The 18,801-nt window shown below is 38.5% G+C and overlaps 2 protein-coding genes across 18 annotated transcripts in view; one reads left to right on the top strand and one right to left on the bottom strand.

Moving 5' to 3' along the window:
• LOC131691078 (metabotropic glutamate receptor 8) overlaps positions 1–18,801 on the bottom strand; it is a 1,433,400-nt gene that overhangs the window by 173,421 nt on the left and 1,241,178 nt on the right. The window contains exon 12 of one of the 16 annotated variants that reach the window (XM_058977260.1): positions 15,019–15,120. The exons of 14 other annotated variants lie outside the window; for them this stretch is intronic. In XM_058977260.1, coding sequence (XP_058833243.1) covers positions 15,049–15,120 — 72 coding nt within the window. In that variant the 3' untranslated portion in view covers positions 15,019–15,048. Of the gene's footprint in view, positions 1–15,018; positions 15,121–18,801 lie in introns of those variants that run through there. One more of the 16 variants, XM_058977264.1, reaches the window with a different exon arrangement.
• The window catches only part of LOC131691095 (uncharacterized), a 243,315-nt gene that overhangs the window by 34,642 nt on the left and 189,872 nt on the right, over positions 1–18,801 (top strand). The window lies entirely within an intron of this gene.

Here is an 18,801-nt window from a genome sequence, read left to right as displayed (position 1 = left end):
TGTATAAAGGTGAAAATTTTTCCAAAATATGACCACAACTGCTTCGATTTGTAGTATTAGGTCACTAACATCCATTCAAAGTCTATTTGGCCACATTGGCCACCATCCTCGGTTCCGGAAGCCCCGGCGGAAGTATCTAAATTCAGAATAACAGTCACATCGGTTTCTCGGAGATGGCTAGACCGATTCGACTAAACTTGGCCTCAAATGAAAGGTATTGCGTCCCCGTAAATGGCTATTTAATTTCATCCCGATACGACTTCCGGTTCCGGAGTTACAGGTTGTGGCGTGCGATCACATAGCAAATTGTGATTCAAACCGATACTCCGATGAAAGCAAAAAAGGTAAAAATTTCGCTAAAATGTCTCTCAAACAACTTAAATTTGCTGTTCTAGGTCACCGACGGCCAACCAAACTTTCGTTGACTACATTGACCACCATAAACGGTTCCGGAAGTGCCCGGGAAAAGCGGCCATCTTTCAAAATTTACGAACTCACATCAGTTTCCCGGAAATGGTTGGGCCGATTTTCACAAACTTAGTCCCAAATGATAGCTATAATATCCCCATAGATGTCTATAAAATTTCGTACGGATCGCTTATATGGTTCCGGAAATATAGACTAAACCGTCCGGTCACATATGAAATTCCCATATAAGCCGGAACTCAAATTTTTTTTTTCAAAGGGGGGACCTCATGAAATTTCAGAAATCGAATTCGTATTTTTGATGCCAAACATCTTTAAAATGCATGAAACGTCGAGATTTTATGTTATCTCGAAATTTTTTTTTTTTATAAAAATCGACTTTTTGGGACTTTGCCGATTTTGCACCTTTTTGCCTTTCTCAATAGAAAGGTATTGCAATTGCTCTGAAAACCGACTTTTTAACGGAGGCCCGGAGGGCCGAGTGACATATACCATTCGATTCAGTTCGTCGAGTTCGGCAAATGTCTGTGTGTGTATGTATGTGTGTATGTATGTATGTGTGTGTGTGTGTATGTGTGTGTGTATGTGACCAAAAATGTCACTCATTTTTCTCAGAGATGGCTGAACCGATTTTGACAAACTTAGTCTCAAATGAAAGGTGCAACGTTCCCATAGGCTGCTATTGAATTTCTAATGGATCCGACTTCCAGTTCCGGATTTACAGGGTGATAAGTACGAACACGCAGAAAATGTCGATTTTAATAAATTCTGCAATGAATGTATAAAGGTGAAAAATTTTCCAAAATACGACCACAACTGCTTCGATTTGTAGTATTAGGTCACTAACATCCATTCAAAGTCTATTTGGCCACATTGGCCACCATCCTCGGTTCCGGAAGCCCCGGCGGAAGTATCTAAATTCAGAATAACAGTCACATCGGTTTCTCGGAGATGGCTAGACCGATTCGACTAAACTTGGCCTCAAATGAAAGGTATTGCGTCCCCGTAAATGGCTATTTAATTTCATCCCGATACGACTTCCGGTTCCGGAGTTACAGGTTGTGGCGTGCGATCACATAGCAAATTGTGATTCAAACCGATACTCCGATGAAAGCAAAAAAGGTAAAAATTTCGCTAAAATGTCTCTCAAACAACTTAAATTTGCTGTTCTAGGTCACCGACGGCCAACCAAACTTTCGTTGACTACATTGACCACCATAAACGGTTCCGGAAGTGCCCGGGAAAAGCGGCCATCTTTCAAAATTTACGAACTCACATCAGTTTCCCGGAAATGGTTGGGCCGATTTTCACAAACTTAGTCCCAAATGATAGCTATAATATCCCCATAGATGTCTATAAAATTTCGTACGGATCGCTTATATGGTTCCGGAAATATAGACTAAACCGTCCGGTCACATATGAAATTCCCATATAAGCCGGAACTCAAATTTTTTTTTCAAAGGGGGACCTCATGAAATTTCAGAAATCGAATTCGTATTTTTGATGCCAAACATCTTTAAAATGCATGAAACGTCGAGATTTTATGTTATCTCGAAAAATTTTTTTTTTATAAAAATCGACTTTTTGGGACTTTGCCGATTTTGCACCTTTTTGCCTTTCTCAATAGAAAGGTATTGCAATTGCTCTGAAAACCGACTTTTTAACGGAGGCCCGGAGGGCCGAGTGACATATACCATTCGATTCAGTTCGTCGAGTTCGGCAAATGTCTGTGTGTGTGTATGTATGTGTGTGTATGTATGTGTGTGTGTACGCGAACACAATCTCACTCACTTTTCTCAGAGATGGATGAACCGATTTTTACAAACTTAGTCCCAAATGAAAGGTGCAACGTTCCCATAGGCTGCTATTGAATTTCTAATGGATCCGACTTCCGGTTCCGGAATTACAGGGTGATAAGTACGAACACGCAGAAAATGTCGATTTTAATAAATTCTGCAATGAATGTATAAAGGTGAAAAATTTTCCAAAATATGACCACAACTGCTTCGATTTGTAGTATTAGGTCACTAACATCCATTCAAAGTCTATTTGGCCACATTGGCCACCATCCTCGGTTCCGGAAGCCCCGGCGGAAGTATCTAAATTCAGAATAACAGTCACATCGGTTTCTCGGAGATGGCTAGACCGATTCGACTAAACTTGGCCTCAAATGAAAGGTATTGCGTCCCCGTAAATGGCTATTTAATTTCATCCCGATCCGACTTCCGATTCCGGAGTTGCAGGTTGTGGCGTGCGATCACATAGCAAATTGTGATTCAAACCGATACTCCGATGAAAGCAAAAAAGGTAAAAATTTCGCTAAAATGTCTCTCAAACAACTTAAATTTGCTGTTCTAGGTCACCGACGGCCAACCAAACTTTCGTTGACTACATTAACCACCGTAGACGGTTCCGGAAGTGCCCGGGAAAAGCGGCCATCTTTCATAACTAGCAAACTCATCAGTTTCTCGGAAATGGTTGGGTCGATTTTCACAAACTTAGTCCCAAATGATAGCTATATTATCCCCACAGATGTCTATAAAATTTCGCACGGATCGCTTGTATGGTTCCGGAAATATAGACTGAACGGTCCGGTCACACATGAAATTCCCATATAAGCCTGAACTCATATTTTTTTTCAAAGGGGGGACCCCATGAAATTTCAGAAATCGAATTCGTATTTTTGATGCCAAACATCTTTAAAATGCATGAAACGTCGAGATTTTATGTTATCTCGAAAAACATTTTTTTTTATAAAAATCGACTTTTTGGGACTTTGCCGATTTCGCACCTTTTTTCAGTTCAATATTACCGTGGCTGTTTTTTCTTTTTCAAAATTTTAGAACTCGAATAATGATTTATTTTCCTGTATATAGTTGTCATGTGAGGTATAATAATAAAATGTAATATATGCATTTAAAAGTTTTTAATGAATATAAACAACGCACACATTCTCGTGATTCATGATTGAGAAAGGCACAATTGCACCGCTAGGTGGATTAAAATAGGTTTTTTTTTATTCATTTCGTTTATTTGATAGGCACAAATGCGTTAGCTTGGCGGTGCCAAATTCTTTTGTTTTTACATTTTGGATATCTTAAAACTTACAGGTTACAATGTTGAAATATTTTTTTTTTACAAAAGAAAAGAAAGTTTACAGCTATCTTAAGACTAGAAATAAGATTCAATATACAAGAGAGGGCCAAAAGTTTTTTTTACGAAAAATTTTAAAACAAGGGATTCAGTTTGAAATACAAGAGGGGGAGTAATAGTATTTTGGGAAATATTTTACAGTTATCTTAAAACTAACAATATAGTCTAGTACACAAAAGGGGGAACAAATATTTATGAGAAATTTCACAGATGTCTTAAAACTAGGGATACAATTCTTTTTACAAGATGGAGGACAAGAGTTTCAATAAAGGGTAAAAATTATAGCTATCTTAAAACTAGGAATACAGAATATTAATTTGATTTTTTTAACGAAAACTTATGCTTGGTCAATATATTCAGAGGGTGGCTAATTTCCACATCAGTGTAGCAGCAGTTGTATCAAGGACAGGGGAGAGAAGGCGTATGGTGACAGGGAAAGAAGAGCTGCAACTTGCAACTTTCGCTCAAACATGGGGGGGGGGGGGGCATCAGCGAAACAAATTTGCGCCTCAATCTAGTAAGTCGTCGAGTACCGGATTGGCGGATGGTATTCTTCGGATCCGCGGGGAATCCTTCAAAAATCATCGGATCGAGTCGCTCTCGCTTCAGTTTCCTTCTATGCAGGCGTAGTGGTAAGGGCGACGGCGGTTACATAGTGGCACTCTGGAGTTGATTGATTCCACAAGGCAGGAGGAAACTCTAAAAACGAGAAATAAAAAGAGAGGGACTAAATTGGGATATTTATCGTTTTTATGAAAGTATAAACAAGGGACATATAGGGGAAATCACGAGTTGCCAGCATATCTCGGACTGGTACATTGGGTGGTCTACCTCGGCACGAAGGGAATCCTTTAACTGAGACCTGGCGTCCAAATACACGGCGCATACCCAGACAACGTGCTCGATGTCGTGATAGCCCTCGTCACAAGCGCACAGACTAGTTTCCGCAAGCCCAATACGCCACATCTATCCCCCTGAACCAAGGCTTCGTTGATACCTTTGGGATAATCGAATGTAGCCATCGTCTAAGTTCCCCATTGCTCCACGAGGTTTGCCAACTGTTGAGCGTCCTCTGACGACAAATACTAAAAAAATCGTTGAAACAGATTGGTTTTTCGTATGTCACCATTTAATGCGCCCTCCTTTGCTAATGAGTCGGCCTTTTCATTGCCCGGGATAGAACAATGAGAGGGGACCCAAACAAAGGTAATCTGATAAGATTTTTCAGATAACGTACACAAGGACTCCTGTATCTTCCCCAGAAAATACGGGAATTGCTTTTTAGGCTTCATCGCAAGAAGAGCCTCGATAGAGCTGAGGCTGTCCGAAACGATGAAGTAGTGATCTGTGGGCAGAGTGTCGATGATCCCGAGGGTGTACTGAATTGCAGCTAACTCTGCGAAATAAACTGAAGCAGGATCATTGAGCTTGAATGAAGCGGTGATAGTATTACTGAAGATACCGAAGCCAGTGGACCCATCGAGATTTGATCCGTCAGTGTAAAACATTTTGTCGCAGTCGACTTCTCGGAATTTATTATAAAATATATTGGGGATCATTTGGTCCGGATCTATGGTCCGGGATTCCACGAATCTCTTCCTTCATGAATGTGTCGAAGAATACAGTAGAATCAGAAGTATCTAGGAAACGGACACGGTTGGGATTGTACGAAGAAGGATTGATGCTCTGTGCCATGTAGTCGAAGTACAAGGACATAAAACGGGTTTGAGAATTAAGCTCGACGAGCCTCTCGAAATTTTGAATCGCCAACGGGTTCAGAATGTCGCATCGGATGAGCAATCGATATGAGAGTTCCCAAAATCGATTTTTTAGAGGAAGAACGCCCGCCAGCACTTCGAGACTCATCGTATGGGTCGAGTGCATGCAACCCAAGGCAATGCACAAGCAACGATACTGGATTCTCCAGTTTTATGAAGTGTATGTTCGCAGCGGAGCGGAAACAGAAACACCCGTACTTCATCACCGACAGTATCGTTGTTTGGTACAGCCTGATCAGGTCTCCTGGGTGGGCACCCCACCATGTTCCAGTTGGCATTTCTGTTTCAGATACCTAATGTGACATCCCCAGGTACCTTTAGAGTCGAACCAGACCCCGAGATATTTAAATGTGAAGACCTGATTGATCGTTTCACCCATTAATAGAAGCTGGAGTTGCGCCGGCTCACGCTTCCTAGAAACAACAACCAACTCAGTTTTCTCCGTGGAGAAAACAGTTGAAGATCCCAAGCAGACAAATTGTCCAAGGTATCTTGTAATGGTCTTTGCAAGTCGGCAGCTTTGGGCCCTGTAACAGAGACCACCCCGTCGTCTGCAAGTTGCCTTAGCGTGCATGAATTGGCAAGACAATCGTCAATGTCATTCACGTAAAAATTGTAGAGTAGGGGACTTAGACATGAGCCCTGGGGAAAACCCATGTAGCTAAATCGCAATGTTGTTAAATCGCCATGCGAAAAGTGCATGTGCTTTTCAGACAACAGGTTTCGCAAAAAGTTATTTAAAATTGCTGAAAGACCATGTTGGTGCAGCTTCTCTGACAGAATATTGATAGAAACTGAATCAAAAGCCTCCTTAATATCCAAGAAGACTGATGCCATCTGCTCTTTGTTAGCATAGGCTATTTGGATTTCTGTAGAAAGCAACGCAAGGCAATCGTTCGTCCCTTTGCCTTTGCGAAAGACAAGTTGTGACAGTAAGCCATTTGCTTCAACCCAATTGTCGAGGCGAAACAAGATCATTTTCTCGAACAACTTCCTAATACAGGACAGCATTGCAATCGGTCGATACGAGTTGTGGTCGGAGCCTGGTTTACCTGGTTTTTGAATGACCTTCACTTGTCTCCAGTCATGAGGGACAATGTTACCCTCAAGAAACTTGTTAAATAAGCTCAGCAAGCGCCTTTTTGCAGTGTCAGGCAGATTCTTCAGCAAGTTGAATTTGATTCTGTCTAACCCTGGGGCGTTATTGTTGCATGATAAGAGAGTAAGTGAGTACTCCACCATCGAAAACGGTGTTTCGTTCGCGGTATCGTGAGGAGACGCGGCGCGGTACGTTTTCTGTACCGGGACAGAGTCCGGACAGATCTTTTTGGCGAAAGCGAATATCCAACGGTTTGAATATTCCACGTTCTCGTTGGTACTGTTTCGGTTACGCATACGTCGAGCCGTATCCCAAAGAATGCTCATCGCTGTTTCTCTCGTTAACCCGTCAACGAACCGCCAATAACTGCGTTTTTTGGCTTTCATTAAACTCTTCATTCGCCTTTCTAGCGACGCGTACTGCTGATAGCTAGCGGGTAACCCGTCTTCCCGGAAGGCCTTATATGCAGTGGACTTCTCCGCGTACAGCTCTGAGCACTCTTTATCCCACCACAGGGTGGGAGACCGTCCATGGGTATTCGCGCTGGGTACTGGTTTAGTCTGAGCTTGATTCGCACTGTCGAGAATCAAGCCAGCCAAAAACCTGTACTCTTCCTCCGGAGGAAGCTCTTGGGTGGATTCGATTTTAACGGATATCGCGGTCGCGTAACTCTTCCAATCAATGTTCCGTGTAAGGTCATACGAGACATTGATTGTTTCCAATGGTCTTGAACCATTAGCAATTGAAATTACGATAGGCAAATGATCGCTACCGTGGGGATCAGGGATCATCTTCCACATGCAATCTAACTGTAGCGATGTCGAGCATAGTGATAAATCCAATGCGCTCGCGCGTGCTGGTGGTGTAGAAATCCGCGTCATTTCGCCCGTGTTTAAGATGGTCATCTTGAAATTGTCGCAAAGATCTTGGATTAATGTCGATCTATTATCATCGTGAAGATAACCCTATACCGTATCGTGCGAGTTAAAGTCTCCTAGAACTAGCCGCGGAGGCTCTAGGAGGAATGTAGATGGAAGCAATGCAAATGTCTTTGCCTTTGATTAGAACTTGACAAGCGACAATTTTAATGCCTGGTGTCGAAGGGAGGTTAATTCGGTTGAAAGAATTGCACTTTTTAATCCCCAAAAGTACGTAAGGGTTTTCTCGATCCAGACGAATTATATTAAAGTCGTGGAAGTTGAAATTTATATCGGAAGTCAACCAAGTTTCACATAATGCGAAAACATCACATTTTAAACTGTTTAGTAAAAATTTGAAGAAATTGATTTTCGGGAGGATATTTCTGCAATTCCACTGTAAGACAGTGATCGAATCAGTGACCTCGTTTGATGACTTAGCCATCGAAGAATACGATCGCCGCAAGGAGGGGCCATTTGGCAGTCAACTGCTTCAAAAATGTTTGCACTATAGGGAGAAAATGTATCAGAATGCTTTTAAGAGGATCAGTAACATTGAAAGTTTTGAAAATTAAGTCCACTATGTCAGAAAATTTCATTAGTCCGTTCCTGGACTGAGTGTCTGTTGGAAAAAAGGGGACACTTGGGGTTTTTGGTGTGGTGGATACTCCTTGTTAGAATTAATATTTCCAAGTCCTGGAGCAAATTGCTGCGGCTTTAGTGCATCACTTCCGTTGGATTTATTGATTGTAGGGGACGACACCTTGGCACCCTTACGAGGCAATCTAGGGGAGGCTAGATTTCTCTTCTTCCTGGATTCCCCTGGGTTAACCAAAGATTTCTCCTCTTCCTGGATTCCCCTGGGTTAACCAAAGATGTTCGCTCTCATGGGTCGTCAAATTCTTGCTCAACGTTAGCCAAATCAGAATAGAGATTTTTGGACAGGCCAGATGGCGAAGCATTCTTTAGCATTTCTGCATAAGAACGCCTCGAGCGTTCCTTAAGGGAGCGCTTAATTTTATCCCCGCGCTGCTTGTACGCAGGGCATGATTTAAGAGTATGTGAAGGGCCCCCGCAGCAAATACACTTTTCAGTTTCTTTGTCGCAAGAGTCATGCTCATGCTCTCCTTCGCATTTGCCGCATCGTTTCTTATTTCCACAATATGTGGCTGTGTGGCCCAACTGCTTGCAATTGCTGCAGCTCATGACCCGCGGTACAAGCAGGGGCGAACCTTGTCAAGGAGGATGTAGTTGGGAAGAGAGGACCCGGTGAATGTCACCCGAAGCGAGCCTGATGGAGAGCAGGTAGTCTTACCTCCCTCGGTGTTTGCGGTATACAATTGTTTGCATTCCAAGATCTTAATCTGTTCAAGTGAGGGGTCCTTAAAACAGCCAACCCCGTGCTCCAACAGTTCTTCGCATTTCAGGCCCGGTTCGGACACTACCCCATCGATTTCTACGGCCACACAAGGCACGTACGCTTTAAATTCCCGCGTAAAGCGCTCACAGCAAGCAATCGCGTTTGCCTGGCCGAGATCATTCACTAGAACACGTATCTTGTTTGCCCGAACACGTGTTATCTGAGTTACGGCCGGGTAATTAGCAGTCAGATCTCGAGGAAGTTTTAATATATTAACCGGTTTCTCTCCGGTCCGAAAATATACCACCCATGGCCCAGAGGAACCTTCTAGGTACTGCTTTATACGGGGAGCAATGCGAGTGTTAGGGGGATCAGGGACTTCCATGATTACATCAGATGGTATTTCGCCCTCGGCCATTTAAGCACGAGGGCAGAGCGTTATATAAACGAGAATGTGTCTTATTATTTGATTACAAGGTAGAGTGAAAGTAGGGAAAAGAAAAGAAAGCAAACGAGGGAAAAAATTAAAGGGTTGTGTACAGGACACGACCACGGTGACATTAAAAATGTAGCGTTTTTCAAGAGCGTGCAAATGAATTTTATCCATCACACATATCGACTCACGTTCTTGTTCACTCGCCTGTTTTCATATGTCACAATTTGCTATATAACCTCCCCACCAAAACATAATTTATTGAAGGTTTTTTAACGGTAATCTATTAATTAATCAAGTATCTCACTAGGTGATTGGCATTATTTGGCTGATCCATCTAGTAAAAATAGGTTGGTCTGTCCAGAAAATATATTCAAAAGAAAAGTTCCATACTGAGAGCGCCAACGGAAATATACAGATTCTCCATGAAATATGAAATTTCATTTTCCATTTAAATTTTCAATAATGTACTCAATAATAATGTACTAATGAACAATCTTAAGTTTAAGTATTTCTTGATCGATTAGTGGTGGAAAAAATGAAATTATTTGATAAATTCGCACTACCAGTTAAAACGGGTTTTTATGCTATCTTGGTGACATTTTTCTTGTTGCTAATTATTAAAACGTGTTATAACTCTGTAGTGTAAACATTGTATTATTAAACCAATTCTGCAGCGTTTTATGTTATATAGGTGTTTTATGTGGTAATGGGACTGACATAATTATATCTTCAGTACAGCGGTTTGTTTCATAATTTAAAACAGATTTATTTTAAAATTTAAATTAGTATACCCAACCGTTCTATTTGTTGTATACTTTAAAACGCAATTAGAACTGTGTTTTAAATACATAGGGTAGGACAGATATTCTGACTGGATAAACTGGGAAAACAATTTTAAGTCCAGTAACGCTTAAGACATGGCTTGAATTTGAATCGAAAAAGAACACCCGCTTCAACTGCTGCTGGGACGGTAAGTTCTGTTTTAAAATTTTCCGTTGTGTGCAGTACGAACCAAAGTGTTTGAAATTATAAAACAAAAAGTTCTGCTGGGAATGGATTGTTTCCGATGCAATTACACTCAGATTTTTCACGCAGGGGATACAGGCCGTGTAAATGAAAACCGGATAAATTTAAAAAAAAAACGCGTTAATGAAAACCGCGTAAATTTCAAAATCCGCATAAAGAAATCTGAGTGTACTCTCCTATATAAAATACTACGCTGCTGAACAGTGCAATAGCTACAAAAGCACGTTGTCAGATGCCTTACTGATAAAAAACATATAACCGAAATATGAAACATGAAAACCAATAGGCTCTTTACCCTACGCAGCTACAAAGCGCCGTAAACATGGATTAACAAGTTACAACGCACACGCATGCATAAAAAAAATATATTTTTTTCAAACGCAACACTCTTAAGCAGCACACACCGTATTGAATTAAATCAAAACCACCCCGCCCACCCACTTTGCAAATCATTCTGTGACACCGTGCTGGTACCCGAAAAATCCGCACACGGCCACCGCTGCCGAAAATGCATAGCGTCTACCGCTTATTGTAGTGTCCAGACGCTGCAGCCATGATCTTACCCGTTCGACATAAGAACAAAAACTGATTCAAACGGGTACGCGTCACCTCTATTTATAAACTAACAGTATATGGTTTAATCACTTAGGTGCGAGTGTGTGCAAATGCCAACGTTACCGAAAATCGATAGCGCTTATTGCATCGCCCGGAGACGATGTTGCTCGTATGGGATAAGAGCAACAACTGATGTAAACGGACATGCGTTGCTTCTATTTATGACTTTTCGTGTTTCATTGAGCAACTAAGCTGCCCTCTCTTGACGGCTGTGTCTGAGAAATCTGCCTCACGAATGGTAATTTTCCCGTTTTTCGTGAACTTTTTAATTTTACCAATTTCCAAAAGTCTACTTTTATTGGGGAGATATTAAATTATTACCAATATTTAAGTTAGGTGTTTCTGAATCGGTTGGTGTATGAATGATTAAAATCCATCTTGTAATATCGGAGTTATAAGCGTGCAAACCTTACATAGTTTCGTTACATGGGAGATAGTTTAGATTTTAGAATGACACCTAGCCCCAGATAGTGGAGTAAGACATTTTTAATGTCAAAAATAAAGCAAAACTTATCTGCAAACAACGTCGATTGTTCCGCACCAGCGAAAACAATGTACTGGATTTACTGCCGGCACCAGCAGAACGGCAGCTAACGAACGAACAAAGGATGACCTTCACTCACTGAAATTTACACACCGAACACCACTGTGAAATATAACGATCCGTTCCGTTCAAAGGTTGGGAGACGTATGACGCTATCGATTTGTTTAGATGTCGGATGGTCAGGCGTCAGTTTAGCGTGAACCAAATCACAACAGGGGATCATCAAGTAAGTTGCAACGTTACATATACCTGGCAGAGCATAAACATTGATTTTGTGATCCCCATTTGTGGAGAGCCGAAGATTCGTGCGAGGGATGGCTGGATGATAAATCTTTCACAAACACAGAGTTCACAAACACAGAAACACAAATCGTGCTTTCGTTTTTTGGAGCTAGCGTCAATCCGACGCTAGCTTAGTCCGTTAACTAAGTTAGTGTCGGATTATGATGAGAGGAACTAGAAACGCCTCCAATAACTAATTTAGTTATAGGTTTCGTGTCCTTTACGCGCAACGTGGTTTAAAACGTGGTGTGATTGTGTATCCGAAGAGTTCTTTGCTTCATCTGGTATTCCGCAAGGCAGCCATCTCGGTCCATTGATTTTTCTTCTGTATTTCAACGACGTTAACTTTTGTTTAGAAGGACCACGGTTGTCTTTCGCCGACGACCTCAAGTTATACCATAGAATACGGAATACTGATGATGCAGCTTTCCTTCAACGCCAACTGGAAACGTTTGCGGAATGGTGCGAGATCAACCGAATGACCCTAAACCCCAAGAAATGTACGGTCATTACGTTCTCGAGGAAAAAAACGCCAATTCGATTCAATTACTGTCTAGCTGAATCCACAATTGACAGAGCGAATTGCGTCAAAGATCTTGGAGTTTTTCTCGATGAACAACTGACGTTTAAACAGCATATCAGCTATATTGTCGCAAAGGCGTCACGCTGTTTGGGGTTCATAATGAGAATATCTAAGCACTTTTCAGATATTTACTGCTTGAAATCTCTCTACTGCTCACTCGTTCGATCAACTCTGGAATATTGTTCAGTTGTGTGGAACCCTCATTATCTCAACGGTGTCCATCGAATTGAGACAGTACAGCGCAGATTTGTTCGGTTTGCCCTTCGTCAATTGCCTTGGAGCAACCCTCACCAGCTGCCAAGTTATGAAAGCCGGGGTTTGCTTATTGGACTCGATACATTGCAAGTGCGACGGGATCTATTCCGTGCTATGACGATTTCGGATATTTTGCAAGATCGAATTGACTGCCCCGAGCTTCTCAGTGCGATAAATTTGAACGTTCGCCCTCGCGCCCTTCGCAATAATTTATTCCTCCGATTGCCTCTTCGCCGGACTAACTATGGAGTAAACGGTGCCATCATTGGTTTGCAGCGGACCTTCAACAGAGTGTCATCCGAGTTCGATCTTCACATTCCACGTAGCAGATTACATGTTGACTTTTTAAATAGATTAAGAAATTATCATTAGGACCATACTGTGTCTGTTGATATTAATTAATTAATTAATTATAAAACAATTTTCTCTTGAGTGGAGAAAAAATAGTTTTTTACACAAAAAATTTTCTCCTCTAAGGAGAAATACAGCATTGTGCTTATTACATTGGCCTGCTAAGCCCAACCAAGTTTCGGTTCATTAATTCTCATCAGTTTAAACAGAACTTCTTTTCTTACGGGACTTCACGTAGAACTAGAGATTTGCTCAGAAGCACAAATCGTATTTTCGTTTTTTGGCGCTAGCGTCAATCCGGCGCTGGCTTAGTCCGTTAACTAAGTTAGTGTCGGCTTCTGATGAGAGGAACTCGAAACGCCTCCAATAACTAATTCAGTTATAGGTTTCGTGTCCTATACGCGCAACGTGGTTTAAAACAATTTTCTTCTTACTGAAGAAAAAATAGTTTTTTACCCAACAAATTGGGAGCTTTGAACACTTCATAGATCAAACTACGGAACGTGGCAAATTCGTGTAATTGTGAAGTATGAATAATTAACCCTCAAACGCTATAATAGTCGTTTTCGACCCACACGATTTGTGCAAAAAAGTATTTTTTTTTACAAAAAAACGTGTTTTAATCCACCTAGTGGTGCAATTGTGCCTTTCTCATTTATCAAAGCTATAATTTAATAGCTGGTTACATTCAATATAACATTGTAGAAATACTTATTTCATTCTTATTACCCTTGGTAAGTATATATCAGTGCAAGACTGCCACTAACCTGATGAGCACCGTGTCAACGTTGACACTCTTGAAACAAACAAATATATAATATGGGGATAATTAGTGGGAGTGGAGGATGCGTTGCGAATAACCTAACATATTTTGGTATACGGGTGGGTGAAGGAAGTGCGTGTGTGAGGTTGATCTGAGATGGGAGAGGGGGGGGGGGGGGGGTAAGAGAGTTGGTGGGGGGTGTAGGAGGAAGGAGGAGAAGGGTGGATGGAAGGGTTCAACACCCAAATGCATGTTATACCTTCCATTTGAGACTAGATTAGTGAAAATTGGTTCAATCATCACCGAAGTGATGTGTGGGAATTATCGATTAGTTGACAATTTATTTTAAGAATCTTTGATTCACTATCAGTGATGTAGGCCAGCGAATCGATGTAATTTGATGTTAGTTTCAAAAGATTTTTATCCTATGAGGTATTATGATTGTACCGATTTATATGAGAAATTTCTATGTGACCGCAATAATCAAGCTGTAACTCCGGAACCAAAAGTCAGTACTAAATGAAATTCAATAGCAGTCGATGAAAAAATTATATCTTTCATTTGAAATTAAGTTTGTAAAAATCGGTTTGGAGCTCGCTGGAAAAAAGGGGCGTGACATTCGTTTAGGAACAAGCTACTTTGATTGGTTATTAGTGATCTAGACCCGCAAATTAAATTAATGTTGAACCTATTTGAATATGTATTACATCACTCGGACACTATGGTGTTACCAGTTTATAAGAGGATTTGCTATGTGACTGTACTTTTTTTTCCATACGTTTATTTGACACGGCATTTGCAAAAGCTTTTTACGCCAGTTTCTTTTTTTACATAGCACGTTACAAAAATCCTTAAGACTAATTTTAACTATACTAGTACTTTGTCTAAAACTAACACTGAAATCACTTTATTGTTTGCTTTTTTCCTTACATTGTTGTATTTCATAATGATCTAGTATTTTCGGGTGCATTTATTTACTTTTTTTCTGTTATTGTCTAAATTTAAAAACTAAATATTCTAGGACACTTTAATTGGTGAATGATTAGCCTTGGATGAGAGTATGAAGGAAAGAATTTAATTAAATTTTGACAGACGCTGTTTTTAGAAAATGATAGATAAGTTCCATGTATAGAGGATCGCGATACGCCAGGATGTCTCTAACAGGAACATGGATTGGTCTTCCTCGGACTTGTAAAGAATCTACTAATTGTGATCTGGCTTCACGATATTCAGGACCAAACAACATGCTCAATGTCATGGTAACCTTCTCCACAAGCACAATGATTACCCTCAGCGAGCCCAATACGACGGAGATGCGCATCTAAAGTATAATGATTGGACATGAGCCTAGACATCACACGGATGAAGTCCCGACTTACATCCAATCCTTTGAACCATGCAAGTGTGACTGTACTCTTCAATCTGTAACTCCAGAACTGGAAGTCGGTTCAACTAAAACTTCAATAGCAGCTTATTGGAGCGTTATACCGTTCATTTGAAACTAAAGTTTGTGCAAATCGGTTCAGCCTTTCCTGAAAAAAATTGAGTGAAATTATTTGACACACGCATACACACAGACATTTGGCGTTCTCCACAAACTAAGTCAAATAGTATAAAAGACTCGACCCTGTGGGCCCCAGTTATAAGATCAAAATTCCAAAGGATTGGATAACCTTTCTATAATAGAAATGCCAAAATGTACGAAATCAGCAGTCTCAAAAATAATTTTTTTCTTAAAGTTTTTGTTTCGGTTTAACATAAAATCTCGTTGTTTCATACACTTGAAGGATATTTTGCATCAAAAATACGAATTCGATTTCTGAAATTTCATGGAGCCTCCTATTCCTGCTTATATAGGAATTCCTTATGTGACCGGACGATTCATACTATAGGGGAGACCGAGGAGGGTTGAAACAATTTTTTGTTTTTGTTAGATAAATCGACAAAAACTGTCATTCAATGATTGCTTATTTTTAAATTTCTTACTTCTGTTTATGCTTTATCAAATTACATCAGGATAACTGGTACAAATCAATAACAAAGCATCAATATATTAATTTTTGTAACAGTGTTCTCTTTGTTTCAATTCTCCTTATACCGAGGTAAGTAGAAAAAACAAAGAATGTGAGTTGAAACAAGTAACCAATTATTTTAAATATTATCAAAGCGTTTTCTAAAGCATCAAATGTTACAATTGTATCACTTCTATTCCTTCAAGCTAAGATAATTCCTTAAAATGACATGCATTCATAACATTATTTTTCTATATCTATGTAAAAACTGACACTTGTTTTGAAAATTAATGTTAGATTTTGATTACAAATGCAGGAATTTCTGCACTTATCCCAACAGTAATAACATTAAGATACTTTACCTAGCTACTAATTAACTATAACTGTATAATCAAGAAATTTGATACCCATTTTTCATATATTTAGTTATGTATTTTTTCAAGCGCTTCCCCTAGAACATTCTACATTTATTTGAATGTTTGATTTGACCAGTGATACTATTTATGACTAAAAGTGATACGGGTTGATGAAAACAGATAATTTGGTACCCATGTCGGTAGTATTTAGTTCATTTTGAATTATCGTCACTTCGCTCCAAGCTTCAGAATCTGATGGGAGTAAACAATTAGAATAAATGCATATTCTGTGGCTTTAAATGATCTAGATATAATAAATTAAGAACGTTGATCACTGTTGTCAACTCAGGAAAGCAGAATCTTGATTATTTTTATTTGTTCAGGAACGTTAATGTGATTATAACATTATTATAAGACTAGAAGTTCATCATCGAGGAGAGTTGAAACAAGGTGTTTCAATTCTCCTAGGTCGAGAAGTAAAGCTTGATTCACAATTTACAATTTATAAGTCGCAAAGACAGAATGAAACGCATGCAATTCATAAATTTTAACGCTTAGACTACATAATAGTGATATTTTCATGATCGAACATCACTTAATATCCTATTAAAACCAATTTGAAGAAAATAACGAAAACTTACTTTTGCTCATTTTTTGTAGTGTGTTTACCGTAAATACTCAACCACTTATGCAACGTAGGTGGCGTGTATTGGAGGATTTGTGGGCACGATATAAATTAAACAAATGCATTATTGAGGAATTCCACGAAGGTCCGTCCGAAAATCTCTAAAATTGTGACCGACCATCTTAGATTCCGATAAACTTACAGGTTCAACCGGCATGAAAGACTAATCATTTTCCACAGTCAATAAGATTATTTTGACTCAAGCGTAATTTTTTAAAAGGGCGTAAACGTTCTGAAAAGACTGTTGTGTCATTTTTCACAAAAACAATAATTAATGATAAAAATTTAAATTACAAGAAAAGCCATTTTTTCTATTTTTTATATTTTGTCAACGAAAGTCTAAAGAGAAAGGAAACATTTTGAATGTAATTTCATGATAAAGAAATTATCAGAAAAAAAAGTTTTTCTAACAATAACTTTATGCATGTTTTTAAATTTCATGCTAATTGACATACAAAACTGTAATTTTATTACAGAATTCCAAGTATCATTTTAAATCAAAATGCATTAAACAAATATCTTCCAAAAAGCGACAGTTTTCGAGATATTTGGAATTTTGCTCCAAAAAAACAATTAATTCATGTAATTATGTCCTTTTTAAAAGTTATTCGAGTTACCCCATCATAAATTGTCAAAAGTCTAATGTTTATCGTTTTAAAGACATAAAAGAAGCTTTTTCAGTGTATTTGGATCATGGAGAAGCTTTTAATAAAAAAGTTTTGCTAACAACTTTTGACAAATTTTTATAAGTCATACTATTTGCAGTCAAAAATACAATTTTATTTTTGAATATGATTCTAAACGCCATTTTAAATTAAAATGCTTATAACAGATTTTCTGAAATGTAGTAGTTCTCGAGATATTTTAAATTTTGTTTTAAAAACACAATTATTTTGTTTTATTACGACCTTTTCAGAAGTTATTCGCGTTTCTCCATCGACAACAATTAGTTTTTCGTAGGGCCCATAACATTTTCTATAAATTTCCCATTGACATCAAAGCGATATTCTAAACCATTTGAAAGCTATACAAAAACAACCAAAATTTGTTTCAACTATATAGTTTAATCATCAAATCCTATGGTTGAATCATATTAGGATAGTTCTTGTATAGCTTTCAAACGGTTTACAATATCGCCTTGATGTCAATGGGAAAGTTATAGGAAATATTATTGGCCTTACGAAACACTAATTGTTGTCGTTGGAGAAACTGCGAATAACTTCTGAAAAGGTCGTAATAAAACAAAATAATTGTGTTGTTAAAACAAAATTTAAAATATCTCGAGAACTACTACATTTCAGAAATTTTTTGTTATGAGCATTTTGATTTAAAATGGCGTTTAGAATCATATTCAAAAATAAAATTGTGCTTTTGACTGCAAATAGTATGAATTATAAAAATTTGTCAAAAGGTGATGCTAGGAAAACTTTTTTATTAAAAGCTTCTCCATGATCCAAATACACTGAAAAAGCTTCTTTTATGTCCTTAAAACGATAAACATTAGACTTTTGACAATTTATGATGCGGCAACGCGAATAACTTTTAAAAATGACATAATAACGCGAATTAATTGTTTTTGTTGGAGCAAAATTACAAATATCTTGAAAACTATCGCATTTTGGAAGATATTTGTTAAATGGATTTTGATTTAAAATGATACTTATAATTATATTCTGTAATAAAATTACAGTTTTGTTTGTCAATTAGTATGAAATTTAAAAACATGTATAAAGTTATTGTTAGAAAAACTTTTTTGCTGATAATTTCTCCATCATGAAATTACATTCAAAATGTTTCTTTTCTCTTTAGTTTTTTGTTAACAAAATATAAAAAAATAGAAAAAATGTTTTTTTTTGCCTTTTTTAATTTTTATCATAAATTTTTGTTTTTGTGAAAAATGACACAACATTTTTTTCAGTGTATATTTTTTTCGTGCAGAATTATTAATTGCCTCGTTCTCAGATAGTTTTACTGTATAAACTAGTGTAAACGAACAAAAAATGTTGAAATTATTGCACGTAGGAACGTCTACGCCCTTTTGAAAAATTGCTCTTGTATCAGAATATTGAAATTACCAGAAAAAAATCATGGAGATTCATAAACCGAACACAAATGTAAAGTTGGAATCTCTCTATTGTTTTATCCCTAACGGTACTGTTT

This window comes from Topomyia yanbarensis, chromosome 3 (genome assembly GCF_030247195.1).
Source record: "Topomyia yanbarensis strain Yona2022 chromosome 3, ASM3024719v1, whole genome shotgun sequence".
Classification (NCBI taxonomy): domain Eukaryota; kingdom Metazoa; phylum Arthropoda; class Insecta; order Diptera; family Culicidae; genus Topomyia; species Topomyia yanbarensis.
This window is presented reverse-complemented; position numbering and strand designations above follow the sequence as displayed.